This window comes from Sciurus carolinensis, chromosome 4 (genome assembly GCF_902686445.1).
Source record: "Sciurus carolinensis chromosome 4, mSciCar1.2, whole genome shotgun sequence".
Taxonomy (NCBI): domain Eukaryota; kingdom Metazoa; phylum Chordata; class Mammalia; order Rodentia; family Sciuridae; genus Sciurus; species Sciurus carolinensis.
This window is the reverse complement of record NC_062216.1, coordinates 72,192,824-72,216,779: the sequence shown is the minus strand read 5'-3', so window position 1 is coordinate 72,216,779 and position 23,956 is coordinate 72,192,824. Positions and strand designations below refer to the sequence as shown.

Here is a 23,956-nt window from a genome sequence, read left to right as displayed (position 1 = left end):
TCAAATAAAAATGAGGACTGGGAATGGGAATGTAACTAGTGGTAGTGCCTCTGGGTTCAATCCCCAGTACCAAAAAGCCTCACCTCCCCTGTCCCCTCAAAACAAAAAAAATCCTTCTCCTCTAGTTGCTTAATTCCCTTCCTGGGGTTAACTAATGTTTTTAGTTTATATCTTTCCAAATATATTTCATGTGCGTACAAATTACACATATATGCATGTATGTATACCTTGCATACATGTACACATGCCATATGCACACTTTTTAAAACATAGTTAATTTATTATACATGTTATCTACCTTGCTTTTGTCTACTTAATATATCTTGGAGATACAATCCAAATCAAAACATGAAAGAGTCTCCCCCCATTGTTCTCCCTGTGTAATATGTCCTTGTTGGGCTAGGGATATCTCAGTGGTAGAGAACTTGCCTGGCATGCATGAGGCCCTGGGTTCAGTTCCTAGTACCAATCCCCAGTTCCCCTGCCCCCGAAAGATAAATCTATAACATGTCCTTCTTAGGAAATAGAGGTCGAGTATTCCTTATCTGGAATGCTTGGGGCTAGTGCTTGGGACCGGAAGTGTTAGATTTGATAGATTTTTGAATTTTGGGATATTTACATAAACTTGACTGATTTGAACATCACTAATTCAAAAATCTGAAGTCCAAAACTTTTGAGGGCTGACATTATGATCAAAGTCATTTTTTTTGCTGAGGAGTCTAGGGATTGAACCAGGGGTTCTTTATCATTGACCTACATTCCTAACGTGTCTTCCCCATCCCTTATTTTTGAGATAGAACTTTAGTAAGTTGCTGAGGTTGACCTTGAACTTGCAATCTTATTGTTTCAGGCCTTCCAAGTCTCTAGGATTATAGGAGTACACCATCATGCTAAGCTCTCAAAGTCCTGTTTGATTTTTAGAGCATTTGGATTTCAGATTCTCTAGACTAGGGATGCTTAACCTGTATGTAATTTATTTAATTAGTTGCATAATTATGGGTATTTAATCATTTAATGTTTCTGCTGTTAACAGTGGTTTTTTTACCATGAAGGATTTGGATTCAATCAGTGGTTTTGAAGTATCTTAGGAAAATACTATCTTAAGACTTTCTGAGAAGCATAATCATTGGAACACAGGAGATATATATGTGGTGTATATATGTTTTTACATATGTATATACACATATGTATATATAATTTATTTTTTTTTCTTTTCTTTGCAGATAGTTAGTAAACTTTTATGAGGTTTGTGAAGACCAGAAGAATAATTCTGGCTTATTTCATCTCTGAAGATTTTTTGCAGTGTTTCAGAAACTCCTCCATTCTATTTGCTAAAGCTAACCTTTCTCTTCTTTTTACTCTCTCCCAACTGGATGGATATGCACTGGTAGAAAAGAGTTAGAGAAAGCATATTGTCTCTTTATCTTCTTCTGTGATACTTATTAGCGCCATTTCACATTTTTTCTTTAGTTTTGTTGACTGTTAATCTACATGTGTGAGGATCCATTTCCTGTCAAATTTTTTCTAAGTTTATAGGTCCAAGCAGGCACCACCAAGTATTTAAGAATCCAGTCATGCAAAGGAGCTAGCAGAATGGGACTGCGAGGACCAGGGGTTAGCTGGTGGTGTGACTTCAGCACCCTGAGTCCTGGCCCTCCCTCTGTCCCAGGAGGAAGAGGAGGTAGAACGCGGAATCATAAAACAGGAAGAAAGTGTGGATCCTGACTACTGGGAGAAATTGCTGCGGCACCATTATGAGCAGCAGCAAGAAGATCTAGCCCGAAATCTGGGCAAAGGAAAAAGAATCCGTAAACAGGTCAACTACAATGATGGCTCCCAGGAGGACCGAGGGTGTGTGTGGCCGGCCCCGCCCCCCCCCATGGGCCGTTCCACTAGAGCAGTGGGCCCCGCTCATCTGCCCTCTCTCCCTCCAGATTGGCAGGACGACCAGTCCGACAACCAGTCCGATTACTCGGTGGCCTCAGAGGAAGGTGATGAAGACTTTGATGAACGTTTCAGAAGGTAAGTGCTGTGCCTTTTTGCTGATCTTTGAGATACTACTTTATTTTCTACCTTATCAGTGTCACTCATTCATCCTTTTTTCTTGCAGCTCCCCGCAGGCCCAGTCGTAAGGGCCTGCGGAATGATAAAGATAAGCCATTGCCTCTCTGTTGCCCGTGTTGGTGGGAATATTGAAGTAAGTGTAATATGATTCCAATGTGGAGTTGGTGAATGTCAGATATTAGTTCATTGGTGAAGTGAGACCTGCTCCCTCTTACCAAGGTTTCTTTTCCCCTAGGTACTTGGTTTAATGCTCGTCAGCGAAAAGCCTTTCTTAATGCAATTATGCGATATGGGATGCCACCTCAGGATGCTTTTACCACCCAGTGGCTTGTGAGAGATCTGCGAGGCAAGTCAGAGAAAGAGTTCAAGTAAGTTTAGGGCTGGGGTGACTGATCTAGAGCATGGGCATCTACTGTGTGGCCATTCCACAGTGTTAGTCCAAGCTATGCAGGGAAATGGTCTTTTCTTCTGCTGAAGTTGGCAGGTGAAGCTGGTAGTAATATGAGTTGTATTCCTAACTTCCCTCAGAGAACCTGGATCCATGGTGGGGGATCTGGAGACAGGCCCTTCAGTGCAGGTGGGCTTTACATCCAGGCAGAACCATAGTCATTGCCTGTGGTAATGCTTAATGGGGTGGGAAAGAATTTGATGTAGGAGTTGGCATGGTGTCTGTTTTTTTTTGGGGGGGGATACCAGTGATTGAACTCAGAGGCACTCAATCACTGAGCCACATCCCCAGCTGTATTTTGTGTTTTATTTTAGAGGCAGGGTCTCACTGAGTTGGTTAGCACTTTGCTTTTGCTGAGGCTGGCTTTGAACTAGCCATCCTCCTGTCCTCAGCCTCCTGAAGCCACTGGGATTACAGACATGTGCCACTGTACCCACTGGCATGGGTGTCCGTTTTAACTCATTGCTCTCCTTCTTCACCACAGGGCTTATGTCTCTTTGTTTATGCGACATTTATGTGAGCCAGGGGCAGATGGGGCTGAGACTTTGCTGATGGTGTCCCCCGAGAAGGCCTGTCCCGCCAGCATGTCCTTACTAGGATTGGTGTCATGTCCTTGATTCGCAAGAAGGTGAGTCTGAGTCTGTCCATTTTTAAAGACTTCTAGGGAATGGGGACCCACAGGAAAGGAACTCAGAGCTAGAATTGGGTCTTCAATTTCTTGTCCTTTGTTATAGGTTCAGGAGTTTGAACATGTTAATGGGCGCTGGAGCATGCCTGAACTGGCTGAGGTAGAGGAAAACAAGAAAATGTCCAAGCCAGGGTCACCCTCTCCAAAGACTCCTACACCTTCTACTCCAGGGGACACACAACCAAATACTCCTGCACCCGCTCCACCTACTGGTAAATCTGCCTGTCCTGTAATTTTTTTTTCTCTCTCTCCTTGTCCTGGCCTGTGCTTTTTTGCTCCCTGTGCTCAGCTCTAACAGGGTAGTCTGGCAGGACACACAGCAATATCCCCTCTCCGTTTAGGAGGGCCATCCTAAGAATAGGGCTGGCTCTTAAAGGCACGAGAGGACAATTTAAGATGACAGATTAGGAAAACATGACCTTCTCTCTGATCTGGGTCTTTCTTCCTAATTGATTATCTCCTGTTGGCTGCAGAGGATGGGATAAAAATAGAGGAAAATAACCTCAAAGAAGAGGAGAGCCCAGAAAGTGAAAAGGAGGTTAAATCTGCAGCTCCTGAGGCTACCGTTGAGGTAAGAGGTGGGGCAACTAGCTGCCATCCTAAAACAAACACATAAGGCCAGTCTTCCTTTTAGGTGCTGGCTTGTCTGCTTCATCGTCTTTTTTTCCTTTGAAGTGTACACAGCCTCCTGCCCCTGCTTCAGAGGATGAAAAAGTCCTTGTTGAACCCATGGAGGGAGAGGAGAAAGTGGAAAGGCAGAGGTGAAGGAGAGAACAGAGGAACCTATGGAGACAGAGCCCAAAGGTATCCACATTTTCAAGCACTGAAGATCCCTGGGTGAACCATAGTGACTCCTGGACTTAAATCAGGCTGTAGAGGTATCAGGAGGATATTGAAGAATCCTGCAACCTTCTAAATTATAGTCTTCCCAGACATCTTTTGTGACTCTAATTATAGAGATTTAGATATAGGACTATTCCAGTTAGATAACTGTGTGGAATAGAGAGGGCAATTCTTGCTTTAGGTATATATAATCTCAATGCTTTTTCTTCTCCCAGGAGTTACTGATGTGGAGAAGGTGGAGGAGAAGTCAGGGATAGATTGACCCCTATTGTGGTGGAAGACAAAGGTTGGTATTTGAAGAAGCTGACTGTGGTTTGGAAGGACTCTAAAACCAAAAGCATTATCTGCTCCTGCCTGGCTATCCATATCCACATATTTTATCCCTAGATAAAGACTCCACCTGTCCCCCATTTAGTTGGACTGGACTGATGGTACCTTTTTCTGGGCTTGGGAGACACCTGGGTGGAAACAGGAGGGGAGTAAATGGATATTTTACAACATTTATACTCTGGGGAAGGGACTGGACTTCTGTCCAGTTACTGACATTTTCTTCCACATATCCTGCAGAAGAGAAGAAAGAGGAAGAAGAAAAAAAGGAGGTGATGCTTCAGAATGGAGAGACCCCCAAGGACTTGAGTGATGAGAAGCAGAAGAAAAATATCAAACAGCGTTTCATGTTTAACATTGCAGATGGTGGTTTACTGGTATGAAGATGAGGGACTCAACTGGGGTTAGAAAGATATGAAGTGAAATTGGGGTTCTCATTAAACCAGGGTACAAAGACTTTACATCTGCAGGATGAGGGAATGCAAGCTGATTGTGTGCTCCTCTGCATTCTGTTAGAGAGCTAGAGGCAAACCATACTAAGATGGAGTGGGGGACAAGAATAAATGGTTTTTTCTGAATTCTCACAGATGTTTGCTTTTTTTTTCCCTTTCTCCAACCTTGCTTAAATTCCTCCTCAGAGTTGCATTCCCTTGGCAGAACGAGGAGCGGGCAGCTACAGTCACCAAGAAGACTTATGAGATCTGGCATCGACGGCATGACTATTGGCTGCTAGCTGGCATTATAAAGTATCCTTTGCCTGAGTCTGGACTAGGGTTCTTGGTGAGGGTTCTGGAAGGCCTTTAGGTTGAGATTCTTGTCTCCTTGTTTTATTTTTCCTGAGCATTTTTCCCAATAGCCATGGCTATGCCCGGTGGCAGGACATCCAGAATGACCCACGCCTATGCCATCCTCAATGAGCCTTTCAAGGGTGAAATGAACCGTGGCAATTTCTTAGAGATCAAGAATAAGTTTCTAGCTCGAAGGTTCAAGGGTGAGCAGGATGGGTAAGGAATACAGTATTTAAGTGATAACAGATTTATAAGTCCAGAAGGTTCTTGCGAAGGAAGGAGTCCATTTCATTCAGCCATGTTGTTTGACTTTTTGTATTCTGTGATTCCATAGTGTTTTGTTCCCAAGTGACTCCAATATTAGAGATCAGGACATACAGACTTGAAAATTATCATCTATACAGGAGCTGTAGGTGACTGTGCTTAACGAGTGACACAAACTAATGCAGTGGGTTTGATGGGGGAACACTGTAGGATGGAAAGTTCAGGGAAAGACAGGTGGGATTAAATTGGATGCCTGAGAAGGGGGGCTGTTAGTGGGCTGGTGTCCTTTTTTCTGGGTCAAACAGTACTTGTGTAGATAAAGGTAAGAGTGGCTGCAAAGGGGAGAGATACATCAGAATCACCGAGTCTTCCCTCAGTTCAACAGATGAACTGGGTATGGTGGCATATACCTGTAATCCCAGCCACTCTGGAGGCTGAGGCAGGAGAATTGCAAGTTTCAAGGCCAGCCTGGACAACTTAATGAGAGCCTATCTCAATAAATAAAAAGGACTGGGGCTGCAGCTCAGTGGTAGAGTGCCCCTGGGTTTTTTTTTAAAAAAAAAAAAAAAAAGGATTCAGCACATCTTTATTAAGGGCATCTTGTAGACTGTCAGATAGGATGCCATGAAATGGACTCTTTCAAGCTTAGGAATAACAAATGTATACTAATAAGCCTTCAGGTATACCAAGCAGTGACTGGCACAGGGATACAAAGGTGAAACAAGGTGCTTATTATCAAGGAGCTTTGAGTTTCAAGTAAACCAAATGTATTATACAGTGAATTCCATTCTCTGTTGCAGGAGGAAGACTGCTAAGTACCTTTAAAGTCTCCAGAGAACCAGGGGAGCAAGGAGCTAGTATGGGAATTAAGTTTTGATGAATGCAGTAGAATGCTGGGTAGGAATAGGGACATTAGGTTGGCAAAGACAAAACAGCAAAGCGTAAAGTTTTTGGAATCGGCAAAATAGCCCAGGTATGCTATAGAAAAATGTGTTGGGTAATGGTGGGAGGTAGTTTGGAAAGACATAGGGCTAAAGGTCAGTAGGCACAGATAAGAGAATTGGATTTTATTTTGTAGTTAACAGTTTTGATAGAACTAAGGGAAATGGAAACATCATCCATGAAGTTATCACACGTTAGGGAGATATTAAGAGCCTGGGCTCTGATGCTGCTTGTAAAGGAAATAAAACATTGAAGAATTTATAGGACTTACCGATTTACTATAGAGGTCAGCAAACCTTTTCTTTACCGTCATAATATTTTATACTTTGTGGTTCATATGGTCTCTTTTGCATATACGCCACTCTGTCATTGTTGTGGGGAAAGCAGTCTAGGTGATACATAAACAAATGAGTATGGATGTATTCCAAAAAGAATTTCCATGAAGTGACATGCAGCAGTCTTCTTTTGGCTTTTTCCCCCAGCCATTTAAAGTTACAAAATGTATTCCTAACTCTTGGGCCACACAAAAATTGATGATAGGCCAGACTAGATTTGGGCCCAGGCCATAGTTTGCCAACTTCTGACATAAGTGAATCTGATTGATAAACAAGTGAGACTCTCAGAATGACTACTGTTTCAGGCCTGAGTCACTGAAAAAGTTAAGTGATCATTTAAGAGGAGATGGAATAGTCTATAGAAAAGAATGATAAGTGGCTTAGACAAGTTGCTTGGTGTTTCTCCCAAGTCAACACACCCCTCCTGCTGCCTGCTCCACCACCATACAGAGTGGGATCAGAACCATTAGTGCTTGACTTGTGTGTTGGGGAAGGTCAAAGCACCTACTTAGTGGTGTTGGCTGACACTAAGATAAGGCACATTTCATGGGAAAATGCTTTATTTTTTATTTTTAATTTTTTATTCATTCTTTTTAGTTATATATGATAGAATGTATTTTGTATTTTATACATACATGGAGCGTTCACATTCTTTCAGTTGTACATGATGTGGAGTTACAGTGGTTGTGTAGGGAAATACTTTAAAAAGAACAGAAATGAGCCAATGCTACACCTGCAGAATGCTTATAATTTGGAGCAGGAAAAGGGTGTTGGTGAAGAATACATAAATTGAAAAGGAGATGCCTGGTCTGGGGATAAATAGGACCTGGTGGAGCCAGGTCTTACGAGATAAACAGTAACCCATTTTCATATTTTGTGTGTGCGTGTTTATTTGTGGTGTTTTACTTGGATTGAATCCAGGATGCTCTACCACTGAGCTATATCTCCAGCCTTTTGTTTTTAAAGATTTTGAGACAGGGTCTTGCTTTTCTTGCTAAAGTATTGAGGCTGACCTCAATTCCAGTTCTCCTGCTTCAGCTTCCCAAATAGCTGGGATTACAGGCGTAATGTACCACCTTACCTGGGTCATAGTGTCTTTTATCCTGGTCCCTAACGAATCTGCTGCCTTTAACAACCAGTGGATACTTATCCTAAATCAGGGAACCGACTTTCTGCCTCTTACAGTGTATTTCAAAGAAACTTTGACACAGCTCCATCAGGCAGCAAGCACAAGAGTGTTCAACACAGTATGAGTTTTGGTGGTGGGGGGCCTAGAGATAATCTAAATATTCCAACTGGAAGAATGGATAGGTAAAAGTGCATATTCACTTGCACTGGAATATTAAGCAACAAAATACATGTGCATGTAACAACATAAATGGAACTTCTAACAAGTGGAAAATAAGAAAAAGCATTTTATATGTATAGAAAATATTCTGTAAATGAGATAACACTCAGATTTTTAAGAAACACACAAAAAAGGCACAATACATATATTAGAGAGTTGCCCTTCGGAAGAGGAAGGAATTGGAATGAGATATGGAGATAAAGGAAATAAACAACAAAAATGTATATTCTCTTGGTGCTAGGGATCAAAACCAGTGCCCTGGTATGCTAAACACATGCTCTGCCACTGAGCTATACTTCTCCAGTCCAACAAAAAAATTTTAGTTTTTATTTAGAGATAGGAGCTCACCAAATTGCTGAGGCTGGCCTCAAATTTGCAGTTCTCCTACTTCAGCCTCTTGAGTTGCTGGGAATTATAGGCATGCATCACCACACCCCTAACAAAAATATTTTTAAGGAGTAAAAAGAACCTAAATGATAATGGTACATGTATCCATAGGATGAATTACCACACAACTATTAAAAAACTGTTTTTGCCAGGCAAGAGTGGAGTGTGCCTGCAGCCCAGGCTACTCCCAGCTGCTGGGGAGGCTGAGGCAGAAGGATCCAGCTTTGAGACCAGCCTGGACAACTTAGTGAGACCCTCTCTCAAAAAATAAACTGGAGGGCTGGGGATATAGCTCAGTTGGTAGAGTGCTTGGCTCTCATATACAAGGCCCTGAGTTCAAATCCACAGCACCAAAAAAAAAAAAAAAAACTGGGTTGGGGATGTAGCTCAGTGGTAAAGTGCCTTCTATGTTTAATCCTCAGTACTGCTCCCCACCCCCTCCAAAAAAAAGAGTGGTTAATGTTAAAGATGCTTACTCTGTAACCTTGAGTGAAAACAACATAGATGTGTATATAATATAACCTCAATTATGTAAAATAGGAATACATAGAAAACTCTTGAAAGAAGAACATCAGAATACTAACATTTTAATTCTTTCTACATTTGTATTTTAAAATTTGAGGTTTTTTTTAAAAATCATTTTTGTATAAATAATAGATATATGTAAAAACATAAACCTCCAATGGGAAAGAAAAGGCAGTGTAATGTTGAACTGCTTGAGTGTGAGGAGTGGTGTTGAGGAGCCATCCCTGAAGTTCTTTGTAGGTTTCTCATTACCTATATGAACAGGTGAGCTGAGAGGTCCATTAAAAATGGTCAAAGCATAAGTTCAACTCCCATTTCCTGTTTATTCCCTCTCCAGCTCTTAGAACAAGCCCTGGTGATTGAGGAGCAACTGCCGCCGGGCGGCTTACCTGAACATGTCAGAGGACCCCTCTCACCCTTCCATGGCCCCTAAATACCCGCTTTGCTGAGGGTGGAGTGTTTGGCAGAAAGTCATCAGCACCTGTCCAAGGAGGTCAATGGCAGGAAACAAGCCAGCCAATGCAGTCCTGCACAAAGGTAGCCAGTGGCTCTCCTGCCTCCTAGCTGGATTCAGCTTCCCTTCTCACTGACCTCCTCAAAATCCATGCTTCTTGTTCCCAGACCTTTTTCAGAGCCTGCTTGTCAGGGAGCTTAGGATGTACTGAGGATCTTTGCCCTAGAGATAGTTAAGGACAGTAATTCTTTGCCTCTTTTAATATATTAATGTTCATGAGATAGCAAAGCAGAATAATAGAGTATTATCTGGATACTTAAGATGTAATTTCAGGTGATTTAAGATGCCATCAAATTCTAGGTCCCTTTGAACATTTTATTTCTAATTAAAGTAAAACATGAGGAGGTGCAGGGTGCAATGAGAAAAAGGCGGCTGTTTATAAAGGAAGTGGGAGAAGGTAGGTGAGAGTGTGAAAAGGAAACAATAAGAATAAGCTTTTCTCATGAAGTGGAGAAAATACAGACAATAGAGAGCAAGGGATATGAGTGTTAAGTGACTTAAAGAAGCAGATTGATCATCAGCTGGGTACAATGTAATCCCAGAGAATCAGGAGGTGGAGGCTGAGGCAAGTTTGAGGCCAACCTGGACAATTTAGCAAGACCCTATCTCAAAAAATATAAAGGGTTTGGAGGTGTAGCTCAGTGGTAGAGTAAATCTCCAGTACAAAAACAAATAAAAACCAGAATCATGGACAAACTGGAACTAGTATGAGGAGTAGGAAATTTGAGCATGGTTGATGGTCAGGTCAGGTGACTCAGACAAAAGACAGCAAACATATCACAGTCACTTGGTCATTGTAGTGGTGGGGTCTGGTCTACTACGGTAGAAGGATCTCCATCTTGACCACCACAGCTCACCACTTCTTTATTTCCCTCTGCAGTTCTTAAACAGCTGGAAGAACTGCTAAGTGACATGAAAGCTGATGTGACTCGACTTCCAGCTACCATTGCCCGAATTCCCCAGTTGCTGTGAGGTTACAGATGTCAGAGCGTAACATTCTCAGCCGCCTGGCAAACCGGGCACCAGAACCTCCTCCACAGCAGGTAGGAAAATTTTCATTTTACCAGCTCTTCTCACAGAACCATTCTGGAAACTTTAACTTTACTCTGTGTTCCTACCTTTATTACTGGGACTGTCAGTGAGCTTCCTTGGTATCAGGTAGATTTTATGTTTTAGAATTCTGACTCTTGGCTCTCTTTCACTATAGGTAGCCCAGCAGCAGTGAAGATCTGGATTGAGGATACCACCTCCATCGCTGAGCAGTGGACCTTCCTCACTTTCTCTTGTCCCAGCTTCTCCCCTGGGGGCCTGAGAGGACTCTGACCTTCTGCCCATCTTCACGTTGTAAAGGAACAGCCCCCATACTCTGGGGGAGGGGAGGGAGTGAGGGGCAGTGGTGCCCTTCCTGCTGGAGAGACAAGCAGCAGTAGCGGCCGGCGCCATCTGCAGGGAGCTGGCGGGCTGGCCTTCTTTTGGACCCTGGCTTCTCCCCACTGTAACGTCTGTTACACACAAACTGTCGTGGGTTCCTGCCAGGCTTGAAGAAAATGATCTGAATTTCTCCTCTTTTTGGTTTTATTTTGTTGGTTTATTTTTGAGTTTTCTCCTTTTTTGGGGTATTCAGAGTGGGCCGGGCCCCTGGGCGAGGACACAGCTACCTCTGTTGGCATCTTTTAATACCAGGAACCCAGCGGCTCCAGCCACTGAGCGGCTAAAATGAAATAAAGTGGAAAACAAAAAAAAAAAAAAAAAAAAGGAAAAAGAACACAAAAGCATAAGAAAAAAAAAAAAAAAAACAGCAAATTTCTTCATGAAAATTGAAAATAAAAGTTTCCTTGTATTTTAGTGCTCTGGTTCAGTGTGGGTATAGGTACAGGTGGAAGAATGTGTCCATATGGCAGGAGGCCCAGGAACTATGTAGTTGAAAACTAAGGGCTGCCTCACCCCTGAAGAGCCTTGTTCTGCGTATGTGCACCCGCTGTGCTCAGGACCAAGAATAACAACCTGTAGAAAATGAGGCTGTACAATCTGCCTGCACCGCTTCATGGCTCTTTGACCTTGAGCAGGTTGTTTTAACTTCCCTGGGCCAAGATTTCACATCCATAAGACATCTACTTTCACAGGGTGTGAAGATAAAACCAGGAAGGTGCTTGGGAACGGCTTTATTATTCCTGTGCTGGAGACTGAACCCAGGGCCCCCCTGAATGCTCTGCAGGTGGCTCTACCACTGAGCTATATTACTCCAGCATTAAGTTTCTAATACCTACTAAACACCAGTGTTAATTGAAGGAAGATCGAGTAGTTTTTTTTTTTTTTTTTTTTTAAAATAGTGCTGGGGATTGAACCCAAGACCTTGTGCATGCAAGGCAAGCACTCTCCCAAATGAACTATATCCCCAACCCCTGAATAGGTTTTTCTGTTGAGTGACACGGGGATGGAAGAAGTCTCCCTGACCTGAGGTGAACTCAGGGTAAGAGGAAATCTTACCTGGGACGGGGGGTCTGGCGTCCACAGGAAGGGCTTCCTAGTCATAGGGTTGAGAATAAGAAGCAAGTGTTCAATTAATCTTCAGGCTAGATATAGGGTAAAGGATGCAGAGGGAAGACCACTGTTCCCTGGCTTGAGGGGAGGGGCCGCTTTCAGGAGATCGGTTTTTCCGAATGTAGCCTGGCGTGTAGCAAAAAGCCGTAGTGGTGAAGGAGAGGCTGTCTCGCCGCAGATCTTGTTCCAGTACGGGTTTCTCTCCACCAGACGCGTTGGGGATCGGGGCCGCCTTCCAGGGCCACTCACGCAAGTCCACCAATCGGGCATCCGTTCCGGTGCTGCAGCCGGAAGAGGCGGAGCCGCGGGCTTACCTGCCTCGTGCGCCTGCGCAAGACGCTTCCGCAGCTAGTGGTTAAGAACGCCTATCCCGGTGCACGGGAGTGGCCCTGCGCTGTGCTACGAGTTCGTGTCTCGGGCTTGAATCCTCTCAGTAAACCAAATCGTTAGGTGGGTCTGCAGGAATTCTGGGAACGAAAGATGGCTGTGCCGACATGAGCGGGAGCTGGGGCCTGGGGAGAGACTGCAGGCCCGGGGCTGTTGGCGGGTGGTTTGTTCCGTTCTCGAGGAGGCGGTAGAGCTGCCCTTTCCCACTCTTGTATCGCCGGGCCTATGTCCCGGTACCTTTTTCCAACGCCGCGCAACGCCACCTTCTCCCGTTTTCTTTTCTTCAGTACCATGGGGCGCAAGTTAGACCCTACGAAGGAGAAGCGCGGTCCTGGCAGAAAGGCCCGAAAACAAAAGGGTGCCGAGACAGAACTGGTCAGGTTCTTGCCTACAGGTAAGTGTCATAGGCCCCTGGTCCCCCAGCTTTTGAACTATTCTGTATTTTAATCCCGTTCCCTTTTAAATCTGCGTTCATTCTCAGTTCAGGTTCAACATTGTTGTATGAGTTATTAGGAATTAATTATGATTGGAACACTCTCATCAGTGTTTAGAAGGTGCAACAGGGACACTAGTACCCATGCAAGGAGAGGTGCTGTTTAACATTGTAAGAGTTCAGAGGAAGAGGGGTCTCCTGAAGAATTTAGGTTTTTGTTAAACTGGGTTTTGAAAAATGGGTAAACAGAGCAGGGTGGTACAGGCCTGTAATCCCAGTGACTTGAGAAGCTGAGACAGGAGGATTGCAAGTTTGAGGCCAACCTCAGCAACTTAGTGAGATCCAGTCTCAAAATAAAAATGACTGGGGATGTGGCTCAGTGGTAAAGTACCTCTGGGTTCCATTTCCAGTACCAAACAAAAAAGTAACATATTAGCAAGTGGAAATTGGGGAGGGGACTGGTCAGTCACAGAATTGCCTGATGGAAGGGATGAAATGGGAAAGCATGGGTCTAATTCCGACATGGTGAGTAGTCTCCTTTATGAAGACTGGTGGGAGAGACAGCTGCACAGGTAGTTTCTGTCTGGCATTAGATAAAAGGTGGAGTTTATTGAGGTATTAGCAAATTCTATGCACTACTCTGAACCTCTTTGGACACATGGTGTCATTCATCATCTTAACGTCCTGTTAGAGAGGCACTGTTAAGGAAAGTGTGCATGCTGAGAAGTTAAGTGATAGGTACACTGAAATGTGCGCCTTTTAATTCTGGAGAATGTATTAAAAAAAAAAAAAACCTTAATGAGATGAAAGGCCATGTAGTTGGTAACTAAATAAACTGAGAGTAAAGGAAAGGGCAGAAGAAAAGATAAATTTTGAACCATCAGAATGGTGATGTGATGCTGTTATTGAAACCTGGAAGAAGACCAGTTTGGATTTGGTTATTGAATGATCATATGTTGTGTCATCTCCCATTCCTTTTTTTTCTTAAATATTTTTTAGTTGTCAGTGAACCTTTATTTATATGCAGTGCTGACAATCGAGCCCAGTGCCTCACACATGCTAGGCAAGCACTCTACCACTGAGCCACAACCCCAGTCATCATTTTGTGTGTGTGTGGGGGGTGTGGTGTGGATGGAAGCAGTTGTATATACTAATCATATGCTTTACCTCTGAACTGTACTTTCAGCCCCTCTTTACATCTTTTATCTAGTACCTAGAAAAGTTCTATGGAGTGAGTTAATCTATTTTGTTTGTTTGTTTTGCCATGCTGAGGATCTAATCTAATCTAGTGCTTCAAACGTGCTAAGTATGTGTGCTATTCATGCATCCACACATCCGTCTCCTTATAATTAGTGTACTAATCCTGTTTGCTTCTATTTCTGCTCCTATTTCTATTTTTTTCTGTAACCTCCTGTTTGCCTTTTTTTTTTTTTTTTTTTTTTTTAATAGTTGGTGATGAAAATTCCAAGAGACTGTCTAGTCGGGCTCGAAAGAGGTAAATGTGGATGTCCAGACTTATGAAGATTAAATTGGGGCTGCTTATCTTTAGCCACGTGGTTGAGGTTAAAGTTGAGCAAGAGGTCTGATGGTGAACTGTTATATTTCCCTGTATTGGGAGGTGGTAAGAGTCTGGAGATGTTCCTATTTCCTTACTTGTTATATCTTTTTAGAGCAGCCAAGAGGAGGTTTTGGGTCTGTTGACGTCCCGAAGACTTGTAAGTCTTTTGGGGCCAAACCATTGCCTGGAAAGCTATCAAAAGGTCAGTGAAAATAGAAGCTTGGTGCTATATACAAGCTTCCCTATATGGTAGGGAAGTACTTGCTGAGCATTTCTGGAATGAGAAGAAGAGCCAAAGACATTCTGTAAAAGTACAGGATCCATGGGTGTGGGGCAGGGCAGTGTGGTTGCCATTAGTCCAGGATTCTTCAAACCCTTGGGAATCTTTGCAGGAGTGGTCCAGACCCTTGATAAGAAGGATGCTCAGTCCTTATTTAATATTGGTCAAGGCAAGAAGTGCTTAGCACCAAACTATAGTAGTGATGAGGAAGAGAATGAAGAAGACTCTGAAGAAGATGGTGTTGTGAACCAGGGGGACCTCTGGGACTCTGAGGACAGTGATGCTGATATGGTAGATGACTATGGAGCTGACTCCAACTCAGAGGATGAAGGCGAAAAGGTGAGATTCACCTTTCTGGGTATTCAGAAAGGAATCTGTCTTTCAGTTTCTGTCCAGGTTTTTTTTTTTTTTTTTTTTTTTTTTTTTTTTGGAACTGGGGGTCGAACCCAGGGCTTTGCCACTGAGCTACATCCCAGCCCAAATAAGCTTTTTTTTTTTCTTTTCTTTTGTGGTGCGGGAGATTGAACCCAGGGCCTTGCGCATGCGAGGCAAGCACTCTACCAGCTGTGCTATATCCCCAGCCCCTCTGTTCAGATTCTTGAGATCTTGAGATTATTCCTTGGTGACAAGGACAACCTGACTGAAGAGATTCTAGTGATCCATTACTGTTTCTCTCCTGCCTTATATTCTCTCTCAGTGTATGCACAAGTTTGAAAGAGCTGTAGAACACAGCATTTTTAAAAAATGAGAATGCTCATTGCTGGTGAGTGTGCACCATTTATGGGAATAGACTTGCCAACACTTTTTTTTTTTTTTTTTTTGGTACCAGGGATTGAACTCAGGAGCTCTTGACCACTGAGCTACATCCTCAGCCCTTTTTTGTATTTTATTTAAGAGACAGATTCTCAATGAGTTGTTTAGCGCCTCACTGTTGCTGAGTCTGGCTTTGAACTTGTGATCCTCCTGTCTCAGCCTCCCTAGCCACTGGGATTACAGGTGTGAGCCACCACACCTGGCTGCACACACATTTTTAATAAAACAATTGTTACCTGATAATTTTAAAACATTTCTTTGAGGCTGGATATATTGGTGTACACCTATTAGTTCCAGCTACTCAGGAAACTGAGGCAGGAGAATCACTTAAGTTCAGTAGTTGGAAGCCAGCCTGGTTAACATAGTAAGACCCTCAGAATTTAAAAAAAGTTTCCTCTCTTTTGTCCTGGTACTTCCCTGTTTTAGAAGGTACTCCAAATGTAGGCAAAGGTTTTTTTATGAGGTGCAAGAAGGTAGCTTATGTAATTAACATGTATTAGAAAAATTCAGTTGAGAGTTGTATAGAATAAAAAAGAGATATTTACATTCTTTCCCACAGCCCTCTTTTATCTGTAGAGTTATCAGTTTTGTAAGCACCATGTGCATCACAATGCCCATAAACTCTGGAAACTTCCAAAATAGTCAGTAATACTGTAGAGATAGTTCTTTTTTTGGTTTTGTTTTTTGTTACTGGCAATGGAACCCAGGGGAACCCACTGAGCCACATCCCCAGTCTTTTTTTTTTTTTTTTTTTTTTTTTTTGAGACGGGTTTTCAGTAAGCCACATAGGGCCTTGCTAAGTTATTGAGGCTGACTTTGAACTTGCTATCCCTCCTGCTCATCCTCCCAAGTTGCTGGAATTATAGGCATGTGCATACCACACCAGCTTCAAATTTTTCTTAACAGGGAAACACACGGGGCTGGGCTTATAGCTCAGTGGTAGAGTGCTTGCCTGGCACATGTGAGGCACTGGGTTTCATCTTCAGCACCACATAAAAATAAGTAAATAAAAGTATGTATCCATCTACAACTAAAATTTTTTTTAAAAAGGAAAATACAGCAGGCACAGTGGCTCATGCCTATAATCCCAGTGGCTCAGGAGGCTGAGGCAGGAGGATCAGAGTTTAAAACCAACCTCAGCAAAAGTGAGGTACTAAGCAACTCATTGAGACCTTGTCTCTACGTAAAGTACAAAATAGGAATGGGGATGTGCTTCAGTGCTTGAGTGCCCCTGAGTTCAATCCCTGGTACCCCACCAAAAAAGTAGAAAGAAGAGTGTAATGAGCCCTTTTAATGAGTCATTTAAAAATGATTGATATCATATCAAATTCATCTATCCATTCTTTCTTTCCCTTCCATCCTCCTTTCCTCTTCATTCTTTTTTTCCAAGCACTCTCTCTGAGCTTTACCCAGCCCCTTCTTCAGCTTCCATATTTGCTTCTGAGAGCAAGTGTTAGGTTTACGTGTAGTGAAAAATAAAATACATGGGATGTTGGAAGGGTGGTATGGGCTTGTGTTACCAGCTCCTCGTCTCTTGTTTCAGTTACTGCCCATTGAAAGAGCTGCTCAGAAGCAGAAGGCCCAGGAAGCTGCTGCTGGGTGAGTTTTGGAAACTGCTGGGATAGAGGATAGGCAGCAGCTGGGGTGGAGGAGGTTGTGAGGAAAGAGGAGGTGTCTGTTTTGGTTTCTGAATCACTGTTTCTGAACCTCTTTCTAGGGGCCAGTGGAGTGAAGAGACTGATGAAGAGGAAGAGGAGGAAGGTGTCCCCTGAATCAGACCCCCACAAAGAATGATGAGGCAGATGGGGCCTGCTGATCAATGTGGATGACCAGGAGCCATTTGTGCTGCCCCCTGCTGGGGAGATGGAGCAGGATATCCTTCCAGTGCTGGGTGAGGGTAGGAGGAAGGTGCTTGGGAGAGAGAAGCTTTCCTAGCCTTAGGACTTCATGAAGCAGTACCTTAACAGGCCCACATGCCCATGCTCCGGACCTGCAACAAGTTCACAAGCGGATTCAGGATATAGTGGGAGTGCTGCGGGATTTTGGGGTTCAGCGGGAAAAGGTCGGACTCGTTCTGAATATCTGAATCGGCTTCAGAAGGATCTGGCCACTTATTACTCCTATGGAAACTTCCTGCTTGGCAAGCTCATGGAGCTCTTCCCTCTATCTGAGGTACTGAGACAATCCAATGCCTCTTCTCCTTTTTTTAACCTTCTTACCTGGTGTGAATAGGACATTTAGTTCCCTTGCTCTCTTGGGTTTGACTGAGCTGCTTGGCTAGCCTTAGTCCTTGATATCTTGTCTTCCAACCTAGCTGATAGAGTTCTTAGAAGCTAACGAGGTGCCTCGGCCCATCACCCTCCGGACCAATACCTTGAAAACCCGGCGCAGAGACCTTGCTCAGGTGAGGGTTTGTATATCTCAGGGAGGGACCAACCTCTGCTAATGGTGGGGCTTCCCTGCCCCAACCTCACTAGGTGTGGTTCTTAGGACCTAAGCATATCTTGATGTAAACACGATCCCAGAAGGCAAGCTTATGAGAGGCCTAGTGACTGTCTGACAGGCTGAGGGCCTGGACCTCTGAAGTGGAGAATTCATCTTTCCAACCTCTCACTGCGACTGGGATGAGACTTCTGCATCAGGTTAAATGATTGCCTTCTAAGGAAATTGGAGGAAGAGTATTGAGAAGCTGGGGAAACATACCTGTCCTCAGAAAAAGGCATACATGCATATGATGTTTATTACAGTATTGGGAATTGAAACCAGGGACACTTGAACACTGAGCTACATTTGTAGTCTTTTTATTTTTTATTGTTTGTTTTATTTTTTTAGTGGTTGATGAACCTTTATTTTATTCATTTATTTATATGTGGTGCTGAGAATTGAACCTAGTGTCTCACACATGCTAGGCAAGTGCTCCACCACTGAGCCATAACCCCAGCCCCATTCACAGTCCTTTTTATTTATTTTGAGATAGGGTCTTGCTAAGTTGCTGAGGCTGGTCTCAAACTTGTGATCCTCCTGCCTTGACCTTCAGAGGTGCTGGGATTACCATGCTTGACCCTTTCTTATTTTTGAGGCAAGGTACCAGTAAGTTGCCCAGGCTAGCCTTGAACATGGAATCCTTCTGCCCTTGCCTCTTGAGTAACTGGGATTACAAGTGTGCACCACTGTACCTGGAATACAGTGTTGTTTAAGCTATATCCAAGGATTTGGAGACCCCAGATTAAAGACTCCTATTTTAATACTTGGGATTCATGTATTATGTGTCTCCTGGTGGGAAGATAACCCATTAACCTACCTTCAATGTGCTGTAACTAGTAACATTCAATTTTTAGTGTGGGAGGGATCTAAACTTCTTGGAAAATTAGAGTCCACTTCTCAGAAGTGAAAGAACAGGAGATTGTAGTCTGCTCCATTGGGATGGAGTTCAGAGCTTGAGTTAGGAGTCTGATGTTAAGAAAAAAGTGCAGAGACCAGAGGTTAGCCCACTTACCTGGCATGTACAAGACCCTGGTCATTCTTCAACACTGTAAAAACAAAAAGTTAAAGAAAAATGGCATCATGGGATAGGATGAGGGGGAGAAGCTACCCTGTGAGTCTTCCGTTGGCTCTTGTGAGTGAGCATTGGCAGGAATTATGCCATTAACCTATTGTAGGACCAGGTTTTCATGTTTCCTGTTTTCTGAGTAATCTGTGAAACCTTCAAATCTTCATCCTTTTTATCTTCAGGCTCTAATCAATCGTGGGGTTAACTTGGATCCTTTGGGCAAAATGGTCAAAGACTGACTCGGTGTATATGATTCTTCGGTGCCCATTGGTAAGTGTACCCTGCCCAGTAGCCCTTCTGCTCTTGTCCTTGTTCCAGCATATCACAAGGTGGTTGTCCTCCACAGGTGCTACTCCGAATACCTGGCTGGACACTACATGTTGCAAGGAGCCTCCAGCATGTTGCCTGTCATGGCCTTGGCGCCTCAGGAACATGAGCGGATCCTGGACATGTGTTGTGCCCCTGGAGGAAAGACCAGCTACATAGGTATGAGAAGGGCAGTTTTGGGGTAGACTTCATCTGATTCTTTTGAAAGTAGACAGGATTGGTGATTCACCTAGTTGCTCATGGAACTCAGTGTACAGGCAGCTAGCAGAGTTGGCCTGGACTCCAGTGTTGGCTGTGCCACTTACTACCTATCTGACTTTGGGCAAGCTTCTGATTCTTTTTAGTTACCCATAAAATGACATTGTAATTGTGCTGGGTTGGCCACTATATTTTGCTTGGTTGCAGGTTGACATGATACATTTAAAAGTCCTTGGCACAGTGTTTAGTATGTAGAAGCAGTCAAAACCATTTGATTGAGCTGTATCACTTAACAGAAGTAATTTAGTCTGTAGGACCAGAAAGATGTTCAGTAAAATAGAAATCTATTGGTAGGCTTGTTTAGCACCAGAAGCCAGTGTAGGCTGGGTAGACCTATATAGTAGGCAGTTGAGAGCTGTTCTTATTGGGAGGGGAGTTTGCCTTGAAGTAGTAAGATTGTCACCTGTGGTTCCTAGTCTGGTGGGGTGGGTACCAAGTGTAGAAGCAAAGGAGCTGGCTGCTCAGCACTGGGGGCCCTCCTTTCCTGTAGCCCAGCTGATGAAAACACTGGTGTGATCCTTGCCAATGATGCCAACGCTGAGCGGCTGAAGAGTGGTCGTGGGCAACCTGCACCGGTTGGGAGTCACTAACACCATTATTAGCCACTATGATGGGCGCCAGTTTCCCAAGGTGGGACTCTCCTTCTGGTGTGTATCTCCTGAGGTTTCCAGTTTACCTTCCTCTCTTGACATTGTTTAGATTCACACCTGGGAATAAATGGTACACTGCAGTTTGCAAAGTACATCTAATTTACTACCTCTTTTGCCCAGGTGGTTGGGGGCTTTGACCGAGTACTGCTGGATGCTCCCTGTAGTGGCACTGGGGTCATCTCTAAGGATCCAACTGTGAAGACTAACAAGGTGAGGAGTTGGGTAATCTTACAGAGCTGGAGTGAAGGTCAAGGAGCACCCTAGGCAGGTAATAGCTCACTTTTCCCTGATGGCCTCATAAAATTCCCCTCAATCCTGGGTCTCTTTCGGACAGGATGAGAAGGACATCCTGCGCTGTGCTCACCTTCAGAAAGAGTTGCTCCTGAGTGCTATTGACTCTGTCAATGCTACTTCTAAGACAGGAGGCTACCTTGTCTACTGCACCTGTTCTATTATGGTGAGGCATCTGCTGTGGCAGAGCAAAGGAGGGCAGGACTGGGAGTCTATACGGCCCTAAGAGCTCTGCTTATTCCTTCCTATTGACTTTTGTCTTCCCCACATGTCCAGAGTGGGAAGAGAATGAGGGGTGGTAGACTATGCCTTGAAAAAGAGAAATGTTGCGGCTTGTGCCACAGGCCTGGACTTTGGCCAGGAAGGTTTTACCCCGTTTTCGAGAAAGGCGTTTCACCACACTCTGCGTTCCACCAGGCGATTTTACCCTCATACCCACAATATGGATGGTTTCTTTATTGCCAAGTTCAAGAAATTCTCCAATTCGTTCCCTCAGTCCCAAACAGGTAAGTGATCTGCTCTTTGTTCAGTTCATTCCTTCTTTTGCTCTTTTCTACCTTTTTGGAGGCATGTGGTGTGACTGCAAGAAAAGGGAGGATTGAGGCTTATTTATCTCTCAGCCTTTGCACGCTTGAATGAGAGACCCCTTTTATCCCAGCTATATTGTTCTTGAGCTTGGGACCCCCATTTTGGTGGGCTTATGTGTTCACATAGACAGGGGACTTTCCCTTTATTCTACCAAGTGGCTCCAGTGGTATTAGCACTAATGCATTCCAGTTTCAGGTTGTGGTTTTTCTTTTTTCTTGACCCAAGGTTGACAATGTTATATACCTTTTGTTGCTTTAGAATTCTCAGCACTGGGTTGGCACAGGACCGTTACAGAACAATCAGCAATTCTGTGAGCCTATCCCACTAATGCAGATCGTTTCCTCAGCCATCTGGAGGAGGCTGCGTGCATCTCAAGGGGAAGGGTGGGGTTTTTATTTCTGAAACAGGCTTGAGAGCTTTGCATGCTGGGATAGAACCCTGAGTTTATTTGGAAGACAGAAGAGCTTCTCTGAATCAAAACTGATTTTGAGTTGATGTCCCCCCCCTCTCCCCCCCACTCCCCTCACTTTACTGGGACTTGACCCAAGGCCTTGCCTATTCTAGGCAAGTGTTTCGTCACTGAGCTACACCCCCAGACCTCTTTTTTTTTTTTTTAATCTTTTAAAATAATGCCTGTTGGCAGGCATGGAACCACATGTCTATAATCCTGGCGATGGAGGCTGTGGTAGGAGGATCACGAGTTCAAAGCCAGACATAGCAATTTAACGAGGCCCTAAGCAACTTGGCAAGACCCTGTCTCAAATAAAAAGGGCTGGGGATGTGGCTTGGTGGTTAAGCACTCCTGGGTTTGATTCCCAGTGCCAAAAACAATAATAAATAAATAATACCTCTTGCAAAAGTCTCATCAGAATGTTAACATAGCCTGGTATGGGTGGTACAGTTCTGTACCCCAATGAGTTGAAGCCTGAGGCAGGAAGATCCCAGTTGGAGGCCAGCCTTGGACAACTTAGACCCTGCCTCAAAGTAAAAATCATGAGTTGTTGGGTGCATTGGTGCACACCTTAATCCCAGGGGCTTGGTAGACTTGGCAGGAAGATTGCAAGTTCAAAGCTACCTTCAGCAGCTTAGTGAGACCTGTCTCAGAGTTAAAAGTAATAAGGGTTGGGATGTGACTCAAGTGGTTAAGAGTCTCTGTGTTCAATCCCCAGTACAGCAAAAAAAAAACCAAAAACCTTAATAGCACCTTTTGCTGTAGCTTAAGGTATATTTTAATGTGTCTTTACTAGCTTGTTTCTAGTTGTGTGGGTGTGGCTTATTTTCCTGCCATTTCATCAAAATCCATGTTAAGAAAAAAAATTTATTTTCTCTGATTTAAAGGTTTCTGGTTTATTCTGAATCTGGAGATCCTGGGACTTATCTCCTTCTTTGGATGTGTTGTTACTGTTGTCCTCAAGGGGGCGCAGCTTCCTGTACAAACCTTCAGCCCAAGGATTGGCTTCATGTAGGACTTTAGTAAGGCCAGGTGATAGAATGATGTGAATCTAGGTAGTCAGCTCTTGAGCCCCAACCTAAGTGTGTGGAGCACTTGACCAAGAGGTAGTAATTCTTCATTTAATAACCTCTACTTGTTCTTTTTTTATTTTATATTGGTATTAGTGATTGAACCCCAGGGGTGCTCAACCACTGACCCACGTTCCAGCCCTTTTTTTCCCCCTAAATTTTGAGACAAGGTCTCACTGAGTTGCTTAGGGTGAAGTTGCTGAGGCTGGCATTGACCTTGGAATCCTTCTGCCTTAGCCTCCAGAGCTGCCGGGATTACAGCATCTGCTACTATGCCCAGCTCTACTCTTTTTTTTCTTAAATATCAACACCACTTAAAATGAGGCCCATTTTCTTAAACATCTGTTTAAATTCTAACCCAGGAAATTCTGCAACAGCCACTCCTACAGACTTAGACTTGCCTGACCCAAAGAGTCAGATCACTCCCAGGTCTGAGAACAGCAGCCAACAAGCCAAGAAGGCAGAGGGGCTGCAAAGGCAAAGCGTTGCAAGAACAGCAGCATCCCAAGAAGACTTCCATCCAGAAGCTGAATGGCATCTCCAAAGGCACAGTCCTCAGGAGTGTCCGTTGTACCTTTCTGTCTCAAAGGCCCAAACTTCCTCCAGGCTCCCAGGTAGCATCAGCCCACCTGGAAAAGCTGAAGTGGTCAGGAAACCAAAGGTGATTGGGAGGCGAAGGCATAAATTGCAGTCCCTCTAAGAAAACTGCCTTCCTGAAGCAGAATGCCCCTCCCAAAAGCATGGACACAGAAATACCTGTTGTGCTGTCCCTTTCTCAGATTCAGGCTACCCCCAGGCCTAAGGACAGTGATCAGCCTCCTTGGGAAGGCCAAAGAGACTGAGAAGGTAAAGCAGCCTTTGAAGAATCTACCTTCCTGAAGGAGAATGGCACCCCCAAGGGATCTAAGATTCCCACCTGTGACTCCCCTCAATTCCATCCGACCCCCACCAGCAAAGAGGAGGAAAAACTGTGCCTCAGGACAACAGCCAGCCACTGCTGGCTTAGGTAGATGCTGAAAACTAGACTGGGCTTGGTTTACTGCCATTGTCACTGGTTTAGAACTGTTTACGTCTGCAAGGATGCTTGCCCTGTTGTGCATTCACATGAAATTTAATATACATTTTACCACCTCTGACTATGGTGTTTTTTTGAGGGGACTGGGTATGGTATGGCAACTGGAGGGAGCTGGGTTCTGGGATCTTCCAAAAGAGAGGGAAACCAATTGAATATCCAGTACAGGTATCAAGTCAGTTTTAGGCTCCTGCCAGGGTAGAGAATTTTGGAG

General features: G+C 44.0%; 2 protein-coding genes and 1 non-coding gene across 3 annotated transcripts in view; all 3 read left to right on the top strand.

Annotated features, from left to right (window-relative positions):
* Chd4 (chromodomain helicase DNA binding protein 4) overlaps positions 1-11,041 on the top strand; it is a 29,593-nt gene extending 18,552 nt beyond the window's left edge. The window contains 25 exon segments of the mRNA XM_047549690.1: positions 1,670-1,850; positions 1,935-2,019; positions 2,109-2,165; positions 2,167-2,201; positions 2,300-2,432; positions 2,997-3,052; positions 3,055-3,140; positions 3,247-3,412; positions 3,674-3,771; positions 3,876-3,948; positions 3,951-4,004; positions 4,259-4,300; positions 4,303-4,329; positions 4,611-4,742; positions 5,002-5,116; positions 5,227-5,269; positions 5,271-5,358; positions 9,295-9,332; positions 9,334-9,387; positions 9,389-9,409; positions 9,411-9,452; positions 9,454-9,496; positions 10,354-10,428; positions 10,431-10,516; positions 10,681-11,041. Of these exon segments, the coding sequence (XP_047405646.1) occupies positions 1,670-1,850; positions 1,935-2,019; positions 2,109-2,165; positions 2,167-2,201; positions 2,300-2,432; positions 2,997-3,052; positions 3,055-3,140; positions 3,247-3,412; positions 3,674-3,771; positions 3,876-3,948; positions 3,951-4,004; positions 4,259-4,300; positions 4,303-4,329; positions 4,611-4,742; positions 5,002-5,116; positions 5,227-5,269; positions 5,271-5,358; positions 9,295-9,332; positions 9,334-9,387; positions 9,389-9,409; positions 9,411-9,452; positions 9,454-9,496; positions 10,354-10,428; positions 10,431-10,516; positions 10,681-10,698 (1,848 nt within the window). The 3' untranslated portion in view covers positions 10,699-11,041.
* Positions 3,453-3,591, top strand: LOC124984137 (small Cajal body-specific RNA 11). Its single transcript, XR_007108596.1, has one exon. It is a non-coding gene; the product is annotated as a small Cajal body-specific RNA 11 (non-coding RNA).
* Positions 11,042-11,180: 139 nt separating the features above from the next.
* Positions 11,181-23,799, top strand: Nop2 (NOP2 nucleolar protein). The gene is given in 24 exon segments (XM_053743376.1): positions 11,181-11,943; positions 12,689-12,795; positions 14,284-14,329; positions 14,505-14,520; positions 14,522-14,594; positions 14,785-15,011; positions 17,029-17,084; positions 17,203-17,244; positions 17,246-17,358; positions 17,459-17,542; positions 17,545-17,657; positions 17,800-17,889; positions 19,218-19,309; positions 19,382-19,521; positions 20,116-20,174; positions 20,176-20,250; positions 20,391-20,480; positions 20,605-20,749; positions 20,855-21,067; positions 23,033-23,136; positions 23,138-23,221; positions 23,224-23,364; positions 23,366-23,596; positions 23,598-23,799. Coding segments are annotated over 23 exon segments (2,427 nt in total). The 5' UTR covers positions 11,181-11,943; positions 12,689-12,692; the 3' UTR covers positions 23,688-23,799.
* The last annotated feature ends 157 nt before the right edge of the window (positions 23,800-23,956 follow it).